The sequence below is a fragment of the Ochotona princeps genome, chromosome 24 (assembly GCF_030435755.1).
Source record: "Ochotona princeps isolate mOchPri1 chromosome 24, mOchPri1.hap1, whole genome shotgun sequence".
NCBI lineage: Eukaryota > Metazoa > Chordata > Mammalia > Lagomorpha > Ochotonidae > Ochotona > Ochotona princeps.
Window position 1 is genome coordinate 3,355,989 of NC_080855.1, and position 12,984 is coordinate 3,368,972.

Below are 12,984 nucleotides of genomic sequence, written 5' to 3' on the forward strand. Positions count from 1 at the left end.
CATCCTATCAAACACTGTGGCTTCGACATACGTGCACCCGTACCCTGACTGGGTCAACAGAGAGAGGAAGTCTGCTGAGCCTAGGGGACAGGTGGGGACTGTCACCAAAGAGACCCCAGGCTGCCTGGCCTCCAGCAGGAAGTCTTGAGTGCTGGAGAGACCAGACCTAGCAGGCAAGGAGCAGAACCAACCAGCCAGGGTGTCACGGCCCCTCGGAGTGGCCAGCAGAATCTTCCTCCAGTTCCCTGCTGACAGGAGGGGAGAGCACATTGGCCTCAGGAGCCCAGGAGGAAGAGGTGCAGCCCCAGGTGTGGGAGCCTGTCCCTGAGGGAGGGGTGGCCATGTCTTCCCTGAGCACAGGTGAGTGTCCCCACTGCCCGGTGCTGCCTACAGAGGTGTCAGCCTCCCGCGTGTGCCTGTGGCCCAGCCCTGGTGGCTGTGGAGCTTTGGGCACTAAACCAGGTGCTGACTTTTCTTGTCCCTATCATGTAACCTACAGGCACCTGCCAGGTTTGCATCCTGGGTCTTTCTGCACTCCAGTGCAGGCCACACCTCCCGCTCCAAGGCCCTTTACAGGTGAAGACTCAGTCACCATTAGTGCTCAGAGTCCAGCGAGGGAGTCAAGCCAGCATGTATGGTGGAGGTAAGAAGACTGTTTTATTACATGTCCCCAAGAAGTATAATTCACATTCTCCCTTCACATAGAGACAGACCACGGTCCTCATGCAAATTCAAGGTGTCAAGGCCAGATGAACCTGACAATGGAATCTTGGCAAAAGTCACTAACAAACACCCATATCTCCACAAACACTCAATCAGGAAATTGCAGGATTTACTATCTCGTAGATTATATAAGCATTAGAGTTTTTAAAAATTTCTAAACTGGAACAAAATTATATGTATGTATCATGTATGTAAGAATTAAAATGCTGGGCCCAGCGGCTGTGTGGCCTAGTGGCTAAAGTCCTTGCCTTGAACACGCCCCGGGATCCCATATGGGCGCCGGTTCTAATCCCAGCAGCTCCACTTCCCATCCAGCTCCCTGCTTGTGGCCTGGGAAAGCAGTCGAGGATGGCCCAGTGCTTTGGGACACTGCACCCACGTGGGAGACCCGGAAGAGGTTCCAGGTTCCCGGCTTCAAATCGGTGCGCATCGGCCCGTTGCGGCTCACTTGGGGAGTGAAACATTGGACAGATGATCTTCCTCTCTGTCTCTCCTCCTCTGTGTATATCTGGCTGTAATAAAATGAATAAATCTTTAAAAAATATTTAAAAGAATTAAAATGCTAACAGAAAGCTATAGAAAAACATTTTTAACAACAGTGGCTATTTTTTTTTTTTTTGCTAGTAACACTTTTATTACATCATCAAGATGACAGAAACACAAAACACTTAATCTAAGGAACTAAGAAAACATGAGGCAATTGCTAGAGCACTACTACAAATACAACCTTGAGCTACAGTCAAAATGAGGCCATTCAATCATTTTGGTCATCATCCCAGTCTTTCTTCCCCCCAGGAGGCTTGGGTCCACCGGCTGGTTTTGCCATGATGATCTGATGCACTCTAAGCACAGTGAGTGCAGCATTTGTGGCCAGTTTGATAGCCCAGTACTTTCCTAGGTAAGTATCTAGAACACCAGCTTCCAACATGTCCTTTACAGCAGGAACTGCTGCCTCAATGTCCAATCCAACATTCTTATTTCCTTCTTGATGTACTGCATAAAGTTTAGAGATTACTTCATTGGCCTTAACAGCGGTGTTTTCTGCCAGTGCCCGGGGAATAGCTTCGAATGCCTCAGCAAACTTCTTCATAGCATACTGTTCCAGGCCAGGACATGTCTCTCCATACGATGTGATCTGTTTGGCCAATTCAATTTCTGTTGCTCCACCTCCAGGTACAAGACGTTTATCCCTTGTCAGAACTTTGAAAGTATTAACACCATCATCTACTGCTCTTTCTATATCGTCCATCAAGTTGTCCGTGGAGCCTCGAAGTACTATGGTGGAAATAGCAACATCTTCCTTTTCATGCTGAAAAACCACCACTTGTGTGTCTCCAACTGCTGAGAGGTAAACACTATCACACTGCCCCATTTCTTCAAGGCCAGGAGGAGTCAATCTGGGAAGAGCCGTAGCACCAATGTTTTACAAAGTCTTCTGAAATCCCATTTAGAGTTCAGCCTTACCAACATAATATTGTATTTCTTTGCATAATGAAGAGCCATGTCTGCCACTTTGCCACCAGTCACTATTACATTTGCACCAGTAGCAGCAATAGCTTTGACTTGTGTATCCGAGAGATTTTCTTCTCCCTTACTAAAATGCATCAATTCCTCAGCAGTCTTTATCAATACAGTTCCCTTGGTTTCTGTTATCAGGCCATCAAAAGGACAAGAGTATACTGCTATTTTTGAGTCTTGGACAGATGTTACATCACCTTCGGTTTCTTTCTTAAAAACCATGCCATGTAAAACTGAGGAGGAATAGATCCCAGGGCCCAGGATTTTACAAACTCTGATGTTATCAACATTGAAATGGCCAGAATCAGGAAAAAAGCACATGCCTGAGCAATGAGCTTGGCCAGAAACCCTTCATTGCCGTACTGTTTACTCATGATGGAGGTACGAAGTAAAGATGACACTTCATCGACATTGCGAAGGTTTTTAGCAGAACAACACACCAAATCAGGAAGGATCTCATGAGCTTTTTTGCAAGCTATCTCGTAACCTTCTATGACCTCTGAAACCGATAGCCCGTTCCTCAGAAGCTCTTCAGCTAGCTCCAGAAGAGCTCCAGCAAATATAAGAACGAAGTTTGTGCCATCTCCCACCTCTTGCTCTTGCATGTGAGAGGCCATCACAGTCATTTTTGCAGCAGGATGCTGTACTTCTAGTTCTTTTAAAATAGTTGCCGCATCATTTGTCACAAACAATTTCTCTAGATGGTTGATAACCATTTTGTTCTTCCCATCCGGTCCATACGTAGTGCGTCGAGTGTGGGCAAGCTCTTTGCAAGCTTGTATGTTGCTGTACACAGCCTCTTCTAATCCCGAGAAATGTTTGGCTCCTTCCTTGAGCATCTGGGCAAAGCCCGGAGCTTTGGGGACGTGATGCGCCATGACCAGGCTGCAGCAAACCGTTCAGGCACTCGGTCAACAGTGGCTATTTCAAGACTCTGTGCGATAAACTTAATTATCTCTAAAAATAGATTTTATAAATATTTTCTTCATAAAATAGATCATAAATGTATACATTATATAAGAGCTAACTACAGAATATGCACTCCATTAGAAATGCAATTGGAGTGCAATTCATCCCAATGATGAGTCCAAATGCTGGTCCCTTCTGATGGTTTTCGACCGTGGGGACCAGACAGATGAAAACGAACTCATGAAATAAATAAATGGGTAGGGCTGCAGCTGCTGTCTCAGGGGAGGAGATCAATTGTGCCAATTTGTTGGAGTCTCGGGCCAGATGGAACTGGATAGGATGCCCGTCCCACCGCACAGCCCTGGGAGTGCCCACAGCTCCCAGGAGTTCATGGTGGGGATGCTGATGTAAAAGAGTCTGGGTTGTTCTAGACTGCCACCCAGCAGGCCTCTCCGCCATCTCGCAGTGGCCCTTGGTGTCTTGGCTGTTGCTGCTGCTGCTGCTGAAGAATGCCTCCCCTTGGCTCACCGACCTGGAAGCAGGAGAGACCCAGTCAGACGTGACTCTCAGGAAGTTGTGTCCCCATGCACGGGTGGGCTGGGGGACAGACTCCCTGGTGCCCTGGCCCTTGGTCCTGAACTCTGGTCCTCAGCCATCCTGGGCCTGTCCGTGGGAGTCCCTGACTCTGGGCCTGAGGTGGGGCCACTCGCCAGCAGGAGAGCCCATGCCCAATCCTGGACCCTCACCACTCAGCTCACGGCTCAAGGTGCGTCCTTGCCCAGCCCACATCCCTGACGTGCTGGGATGTTCCAGTGCTTACCCTTCCAGCGTTCTGGCAAATTCCATGAGCATAGGAACACTTGGAAAGTAGATAGAGATGTTTAGCTGGTGCCCTCCCCACCCACAAGGAGACTCATGCATGCATGTCCCACATGTGCACTTGCCACAAAAGTGTGCAGATCCAGTGGCCATGCTGGAGTGGAACCTTGCAGGAGGGGCCAAGGCGGCAGAGGTGGGAGTGAGGGGGCAGTGTTGATGCTGGTGTGGCCAACCTGGTGAGGGGTGTTGGAAAGTGACTGTGGGTGACTGCAGAGCACAGCAGAATTGAGTGGCAGGTTTGGACGTGCACACAGTCCCATGTAATGATCTCGCAGTGTGGATGTGGACAAGGTTTTAGAAAGGTGGGGATGACCAAAGGGAGTGCAGCTCAAGGGGCCCCCAGATCTCGCAGACTGGACACAGCCCTCTGCCAGCCCACCTCAAGGACCTGCACGTACCTGCCCTCTGGCCGGTGCCCACTGGTCTCAGTGCAGCCGCTTAGCAAAGGAGGGCCCGGTCTCGCCCCCACACCCAGAGCTCTGGGTCATAGGCTTGGATCTGGAAAGACAAACGCTCCCTCAGAGGCTCCTCCCTGGCCCTTCTGATCTGTCCCCACATCCCAAGCCCGGGCCCTGCAGCCCGGCTCCTGGGCCCTGCTCAAGCCGCCACAGCCTCACCCACCTACCTCCTCACACTCCTCCAGGGTGACCCTGGCCTTCCAGCCCATGCAGCGCATGAACTGCAGGCGCAGTTTGTGGAAGAAGGGCCGCTGGGCGTAGTTCCTGCCATAGAGGAAGGAGAAGATGGCCTGCTTGGGGGCCTCGTCGTCCTCCTCCATGTCGTTGGCGAGGTAGCTGTGGAAGAAAGCCCATCTCTTGGCATGCTCCCAGCAGGAAGGCCACTGGCTAGCCCAGCTTCTGGATGGGCACCCTCACTGCCCCTCTAGCTGGACTTGAACTGGCAGAGAATGCCTCCCACTGCGCCCTGGGCACTGCATCCATGCCATCCCTGCCCTCCCCACCCCTTCACCGTGATGTAGGTGCACACACCTCCCCAACTGCGCAGACATGCACCCTAGTGCAGACACACCGTGTCCATGCACTCCCATGCACTCCTTCAACATGCAGCTTGTAGCTCCACATTCCCTGTCACACTCTCTGGCCCATGGCATGTAGCAGCCAAGGCCTTGTACTGAGTGAACGATGTGCCAAAAAAAGGCAGAAGCTGAGCTGTCATCTTACACTCAGTGCCACATGGATGCCTAGAGATGTGCAAAGTAGGGCCAAGCCTGTAAGAGCCTGTGGGCACTGTGACATGACCCTGCCCCACAGGCCTGGGCCCAGCAGGTCAGGGATAAGAAAGTGTGGCCCCGGAAGCCGGCTGGGCAGCAGCGCTGGGAGGCCAGAGAAGCAGAGGGAGGGTGTGGTGTTGGAGCTGACTCTGCTGTTGCAGGTGTTCGGAGGACTCAGGCCCACAGGGGCCAGGGCAGAGAGTTGGGAAGCAGAATACTCACAGAGCTACAAAGAAATGGATGCGCCTGTACTGCCAGGAGAAGAGGCCGGCTCTGCTGAGGTAGGCGACGACCATGGCCAGCAGGTACTGAGGGAGAGAGGGGAGCCCGACATGAGTCCTGAGTTGACGAGAATCAGGACAGGGTGTTGGGGATTGGGGCTGTGGGCTGTTGCCACCCAGTGTAGCCTTGCAACTGCCAGGGGTCTGTGTGAGGGCAGCTGGGGTTCCCAGGGCTCTGGAGGAGCAGGAAGCAGGGGACGTGGACCCAGATCATCAGGGACGCCCACCAGAGTTGCAACATCCGGGCTGGCCTGACCTGGGGCCTGGCACAGAGGCAGCAGTCTCGGTGGGGAGCAGAGCTGCCACAGGCTCTGTCACACATGCAGGGCCCGTCAGGAAAGGGCAGGCACTGTGTGTGCGTGCTGGGTGGAGGCACGTGCAGGGGCAGATGACTGCAGGGGTGCTATGCCGTGTGTCCCCAACCCAATCTATCCGTGTGTGTTGGGCCCACTCACCTTGTCAGATAGTCTCAGCTGCTTGTCCCAGGCCAGGAACCGCTTGACCACGGGATCCTCTGGGAAAAAGGGCCAGTGTGTTAGGCTGAGAAGCAGGCGGGCCCTGGCCTCTTCTGGGGAAGTCTCAGGCAGGCACATGGCAGTGGCTGCCCATGTGCCATTGAGCCCTACTTGAGTCTCCATGGGGTGATCAGTGGGAGACACCCCGGCATAACAGTGACCCTGGCATCTCCCCAGCCCCACTGGTGGGCATGGGCAGCAAGAGCTGACATGTGTCAGAGAGCATGGCAGACCCAGGGCTCTCCCTAGGCCCCAGAAAGGTGAGTCTCTCACCTACACACTCTCTCACTACACACTCAAGGCTCTTCCTGGTCCTCCAGGACCCACCCAAAGACCCCCACCCACCACCCCATCTCATCCCCTACCGAGCAGCCTGTTGAAGACCTTGTGGTGCTCAGGCAGCACCGTGGACACACGCTGCTTCTTCAGCCTCATCTTCGACCCGATGAGCCACTCCACAGCCCAGCTCTCCATGGGGCTTGTGCGCTTGTTTAACAGCACCTTTGGGTTGGGCTCCATAGCCAGCTCGCCCTGCAGCCCCGAGGCCAGGTGCCCTTGCAGCACAGGTGTCACCTCCGTCTCTGAGTCCGACCCTGTTGACACATGCTGCTTCTTCAGCCTCATCTTCAGCCCGAGAAGCCACTCCACAGCCCAGCTCTTCATGGGCTCTGTGCTTTGTCTGCGCCTCTGGCTGGAGATCTGGGGCGAGCTCGCCCTGCAGCCCTGAGGGCAGGGGCCCTGCATCTCAGTTGCCGCCTCCATCTCCGAGTCCGACCCCGAGTTTGGGAAGGCTGTGGACCAAGGCCTCTTTCTGCTGCAGGCAGAACTCTGGGGTTCGGAGCTGGTGTCCATGCGTGGGGCTGTGGGAAGGAATTGGCTGTGTTGTGATGGGCCGTCTGTAGTTTGGTCCCCACAGAGTAACTGAAGCCGGCCATGCTCCCCAGCCCCAGCCTGGGGCCTGCTCCTGAGGCCGCCTGCTCCTTGACACATGGCACACTTGCCACCACCCCCAACACCCAACAACGCCCAGCCTGTCTCCTACTCGTCCTCAGGAAGCTAGGACCACCACTGGTTTCTCTGTCTCAGCACTGCCATGCCTAGCTCCCTGGGGTTGTGTCCTGGTGGGCATCCTGGTCCCCTCCTCCAGGCCTCTCCTCCAATCCCGGACCCCGAGGCCTGCTTTGCCATCACACTTGTCCTCAGCTCCCTAGGACTGCTGCCACCCTCCTCCTCCCCATCAACCTTCTCAGTTCCCACTCCCTCGGGGCCCCTCACCTGATGGTCCTGGGACTTCATCAGCCACCAGCGCCTCCAGGGGACAGTCCTCGATCTGGGAGTCTGCTTCACAGCTGGCCATGGTCTTTCTCAAAGCCCTGGCTCCCTGTCGCGGACCCACACCCTGATCTCTCACAGTCCTTCCCGATCAAGCCTGTCTGGCTCAAGCGCACACCGTGTCTTCCTCAGCCTGGGAGTCAACACTGAAGCCCAGCTCAGAGAAGATGCAGTTAGCCAGTGCTGGCAGGTGCCACCGAGTGTGGCTCCTCCAATCAGGAGGGGCAGAATCCTCTGATGTCATCTGTTATTCCAACCTGGCAACCAGCTCTAATCATCGCAAGAGCAACTGCCATACCTGCCTGACACTTGACCCTGTGTGGACCATTCGTTTGGTTGACCCAGGACCCCATCTCTGACCACACTGTCCACAGCCACACTCCAGGCCTCTGGCCTCCCTACTCATCTGCAACAAGTTTTATAAAATGATTTTATTTTGATGTTGATTGTGTAGTTGAGATGGATCCATGTCCATGTACCACTCTATCCCATGGGAAGGGTCGAGGAATAGGCTCACATGCATGACACCATCGTTTCTGATGTTCATTTTCTTCTCTGTGTTCTTGGGGAAAGGGAAGAAGAAGAGGTGAAGCCATACCCAGCATCCTAAGCGCATGAGTGGCTGGGGATGGAGGACAGCCACCCCATATGATCCCAGGTCCCAGATGTGGATCAGGCTCTGAGGGGACTGCTTAAGTGGTTTTGATAGTTCTGAAATGGTGTTGGTTTTGTTGCTGCAAGATTGAGGAAATTCTTCTTCTAAGGTCCACTGACTGACATTGTCCACCTTAGAGTGTCTGTTTGCCCAGATGCTTGATGCTAAATCCTGGTTTGTAGAGTTGTCCGAGTTGTTCTGTCTCCCATCGTCTACATGGTACTAAATGTCTGCAGACCTCGGTGAGCTGCCCTATGGCCCAAGTGCATCTGGGCATGCTGTCCACTGCTCAGGCTTAGCAAGTGAGGAGACCCACTTCTCCAAAATCCATGAGGTAGAGTTTCCGCTGGTTATGTTCATATAGTTTGTTGGTGAGATATGTTTCCTGTTGGCAAGAGACAGATGTGTGTTTCAGTTTTTGTTTGTTTGTTTTCGTTTTCTTTAGTTCTAGTCTGCTAATCTGTGATGTTTGCTTGATGAGTTTCAGCCATTTGTATTGAGGGTTACTAGGAATGGGTGGTAATTTGGTCGTGTCCTTTTAGCAATGGGTTGTTCATTGATTTAGTCTTGTGTTGTTCTTTTCCTGGGATGTTGTTGGTTTTGGTGGGTGCTATTCCTTTACTCTGTCAAGAGATGCTTATAAACAGACAGGAAACGGTCAGTGGGGATGCACTTATAACTCACTGGTGGGACACAAAGTTTAGTTACTCCTCACTGGGGTATGGAAGATTTCTCTGCACACCCCTCCTATACATGCTCACCTAAACTGTTGACATATATCCTGTTAGAATTATAGAGTTAGACCACCTGAAAAACAGCCAGGTTCAGCGAAAACGTGCTTCAATGCTATAAACTGCTAAATACTAAAATTAAAATAGGCATGAGACAGCTGAATAGCAATCTAAGCCATTTTAAGATGTATAGAACATGGTTGAATATAAAGTAAAATTGAAATTCTATGAAGAAGTCACAGGTTGTGGTTGAGAACCTGCATTTTCCTATTAACATATTGGTTAATCAATACCATGTCAATTAATACCACAATGTTGTAAATGGTTGGAAATATTATGTCGGGGCTTTTAATTGATTGGGATGATACTCTGCCGGCTCTACCTTCAGACTAGAGATGGTCCCACCAAGAAACCATTGAACTTACGAGGACAATAAGGTGCTGGCCTTTATGCTTGGTAAATACCTCCAATGAAAGAATGTCACCTGAATTTGAACTTTGGAAATGTAACAAGGTGGAGCAATCCACCGTGGAGGGAGGATTTTGGGAAGGGAGGGGGGAATCCCAATGCATAAAAAATGTATCACATAATGCAATGTAATTAATTAAAAAAATGAAATGCAATAAAAAAAAGAGAACATCTTGAAGTATCCTGTGTTGTGCAGTTTTGGAGGAGGCAAATTCTTTTAACCTTTGTTAACTGTGGAAAAATTTTATGTCATTTTCTAAGACAAAGGGAAATTTTGCTGGGTACGACATCGTGGGCCGACAATGTTTTGGTCTGGGACTCTGGGACTATGTTGCTGCATTGTCTTCTGGCCTGTGGAGTTTCCTGTGTGAGGTCTCCTGTGAGTTTAATTGGCATGGTTTTATTTGTCCGTTCATTTTTTTCACGTAGAATTTAAGGATGTTTTATTGATGTTCAATTGAGGAGAGCTTGCTTATCATGTGTCTTGGTGATGACCACTCTTGGTTAAGCCTGTTGGGAGTTGTGTGTTCTTCCTGGATGTTGTTTCCTAGTTCTTTCACTGGATTAGGGAAACTTTGCCTATGATTTCACTGAAGACACCTTGAATCCCAGCTTCCCTTTCTGCTCCTCCTGGGACACTCATGACTTTTGTTTTCTTTATTTGTGATAATCTTCACATGGTTGATTAGGGCACAAAGTGTCAAGGGCTACAGGACAGCGGATAAGGCTATTATTTGCACAAATGTTTTAAGCATAATTCGTTTTTTTATTAATTTTGTTGCATTTTGTGAGACAGTTTCATAGGCTCTGGGATTCCCCCAACTCCTACCAGTGTCCTCCCCCCATGGTGAATTCCTCCACCTTGGTGCAGTATTACAGTTCAAATTCAGTCAAGATTCTTTCATCGCAAGCATATAGCAAGCCTAGAGTGCAGCATCTTTTTGTCCAGATAAATTCAGCAGTTTCTTGGGGAGACCATCTGTGGTCTGAAGGTAGAGCTGGCAGAATATCATCCCGATCAATTGAAAGCCCCAGCACAACATCAACAACAATTTCCAACTTGATGGAATTGATTGACATGGTATTGAGTAATCAATATGCTAAAACAATGCAAGTCCTTAACCACATCCTGTGACTACTTCATTGACATTTCCATTTGTTTTTATGCACAGAACCGGTTGCTATACACCTTTAAGTAGCCATCGGGTACTATTCAGCTATCTCGTGTCTATATTTTCATTTGAGTATTTAGCAGTTTATAGTGTTGAAGCATAATTTTGCTGATTTTAGGATAGTGTAAACTGGCTTATAAATCTAACAAGGCCTTTCAACAGTTGAGGTGCAGAACAGTTTTAGGAGGGGTGTGCTGAGAAATCTGCAATACCCTAGTGAGGAGTAACTAATCATTTGTGTCCTACCTAGTAAGGTCTGTGTGGATCCACGGTGACTGTTTCCTGTCTGGTTCTAAGCTTTCCTTGTACTTCTGTGTCTATCTATTCTAGTTTTCTTTTTGTGGGGGTGGTGGTGGGGAATCTGGAGCGACCCTGATGGTCCTTGCAAGAGAGGGTGGGGATCCAAGCTGGAACTAAGTAAGGACCAGAAAAAGCTCCTCTGCCTAGTCCCGAAGGCAGTTTAGTGTTCTTCTGTTTCTGCAGACCACTCAGGGGTCCTGGCTGTTGTTGCGAGGACCTTGGATCCTGCAAGGAAGGAAGGATTTGTGCATCTTCGATCCCATGTAGTAGATCCCAACGGGGCTGGGTGACCTCGGAGTTCTCGGCCTCCAAAGGCACTCCAATTCCCCGTGTTCTCCTTGGCTGTTGGGATGAAGTCCTTGGTGCCCGTACTGATAGTCCTTTGTGAGGATCCGAGAGTCTTCAGGGTTCTCCCTCATAGTCTTGATGTCTTCCTCAGCTGACTGTGAGGTTGACCAAGGCTTTTGCTGCTTAGCAAGGAAGTCTTCAGTAACATTCATTGTGTCTCTGTCTCTTCTTTTCTCTTGGTCAGTGTACTTCAGGTTGTGAGATTCTTCTCCTTGGGGCAGGTTTCTAAGCTGTGTCACCCACAAGTCTACAATTTGATTTTTCTTGTTGTGGTTGGGATATGGCTCTTAGTTTGGAATTCCTTGTGCCACTCCCTCCACGAGTTCCAGGTCTGGGTTCTTATGTTAGATTTCCAGGATGCTCTCCATAGCCCCAGCTCCTGATTCCCCACTCTCCACCTCCTGTGATAGCATGCTGAGGCTGCACCATTGTCTCTGCAACTTTTTTCCCGTTTTGAGTTGGAGCAGGTCCCAGGATTAGTGAGACATCAGGTGTCCTCTATAGCTAGGTTGTTGTTGGTGCTGATCTTGCCAGAGCCTGTTGACTGTTAGGCCTGAGGGCCACATGTGCCTATTTTGGTCCATCCAGTGCCAAAGTCAGTATTCTTTCCCTGTGGGACCAGTGCAATGCACTGAGCTCAGTGAGTTCATCCCAGTTCAGCACATGCACAGCTCACTCTTGTCCCTACAGTCTTAAAGTCTTTCCACACTGGACAAAGTGGCACGTGATGTGTCAGGTTCTTGATCTGCTGGCTATCAGGTTGAGGATTACCTGTACCTATCTTTTGATGGCACTTTGTTGCAGTTCACTCAACAAATGAGCCAGAAATGAGTTCACTCCCAGCTCAGTGCATGCACAGTCCTGTCCCATAGCCTTTGCCTCCCTATATAAAATGACACCTGACTCGGCTTTATGGGGCAAACTGGGCTGTTAAATCCACCCTGTTCCCTCACTGCCCATCTGGGACGTACTGCTCTGTCTGCTCCTGCTCAAATCAAACTAGCCAGCAGAACGGGCAGTTGTTTGTGTGGCTTCACCTTCTGAGCTCCTTGTGAAAGTCCCTCCCACCTTGTTGCTGGTGCAGTTCTGGCTGTCAGTGCTGTTCTGAAAGCAGCTGGGATATCGGTCTCTGCAACACCACACCATTGTGTCTACTGCTTTCTTGCGTGTGACAGTCTCCAGGTCCCCCTCTGCTGTGATTCAGTCCTCTCCCATTTGCTGGAATGTGCCCTCTCTGCTTCACACTGGCTAATGTTTCTCCATCTGTTTCAACGTGTCCTTACTCTATTGCACCATCATTCCCCCCTTTAATGTACACACAACAGCTGCCTTTTATGTTTGCTTCGCTTAAGAGTTTGACCTAGAGATTCTTCTACAGACGTTTGTTTCTCATTGCTTTTTTGTAAGCTTTGAATTTTCCACTGTATGCATGTGCCATGATCCATCGATAGGTTACATGGCAATGTCACGTAGAACAAACAGTGCTTCTGAGAGTCACGTGGTACACAGACTCCCTTGAATTGTGTGAATGGCTATATATTCACTCTCCAGTGACCACACAGCCAGAGCCAAGCCAGTCAGAAGCCAGGAGCTAGAAGCTTTGTCCAGGTCACCCACAGAGGTGCAGGGTCCCCAGGCTTTCGGCCATTCTCTGTGTCCTCCAAGGCCACAAGTAGAGAGCTAGTTAGGAAATGGAGAAGCAGAAGACAAAGCAGCACCCATATAGAATCTTGGTGCTTGCAAGGTTAGGATTATCCAATTGAGCCATCATCACATCAGGAGCAGCACTGATTTTTTATTATTATTATTATTATTATTATTAAAAATGTATTTTTATTGCACAGCCAGATATTCAGAGAGTAGGAGAGTCAGTGAGGAGAATGTTACGTCCAATGATTCACTCCCCAAGTGAGCGCAACGGC

General features: G+C 50.2%; 2 protein-coding genes across 2 annotated transcripts; both read right to left on the minus strand.

Moving 5' to 3' along the window:
- Window positions 1-1,424: 1,424 nt before the first annotated feature.
- LOC131483294 (T-complex protein 1 subunit theta-like) lies at window positions 1,425-3,148 on the minus strand. The gene is given in 3 exon segments (XM_058681162.1): window positions 1,425-2,142; window positions 2,145-2,558; window positions 2,561-3,148. Coding segments are annotated over 3 exon segments (1,638 nt in total). The 5' UTR covers window positions 3,120-3,148; the 3' UTR covers window positions 1,425-1,477.
- Window positions 3,149-4,395: 1,247 nt separating this feature from the next.
- LOC131483264 (speedy protein E4-like) lies at window positions 4,396-7,413 on the minus strand. Its single transcript, XM_058681017.1, has 7 exons — window positions 7,332-7,413; window positions 6,660-6,847; window positions 6,422-6,629; window positions 5,997-6,055; window positions 5,483-5,568; window positions 4,655-4,823; window positions 4,396-4,527 (listed from the first exon to the last, which is right to left on the minus strand). Exons 1-7 carry the CDS (start codon window positions 7,411-7,413, stop codon window positions 4,468-4,470), a joined length of 852 nt encoding a protein of 283 aa, XP_058537000.1. The 3' UTR covers window positions 4,396-4,467.
- Window positions 7,414-12,984: the final 5,571 nt, after the last annotated feature.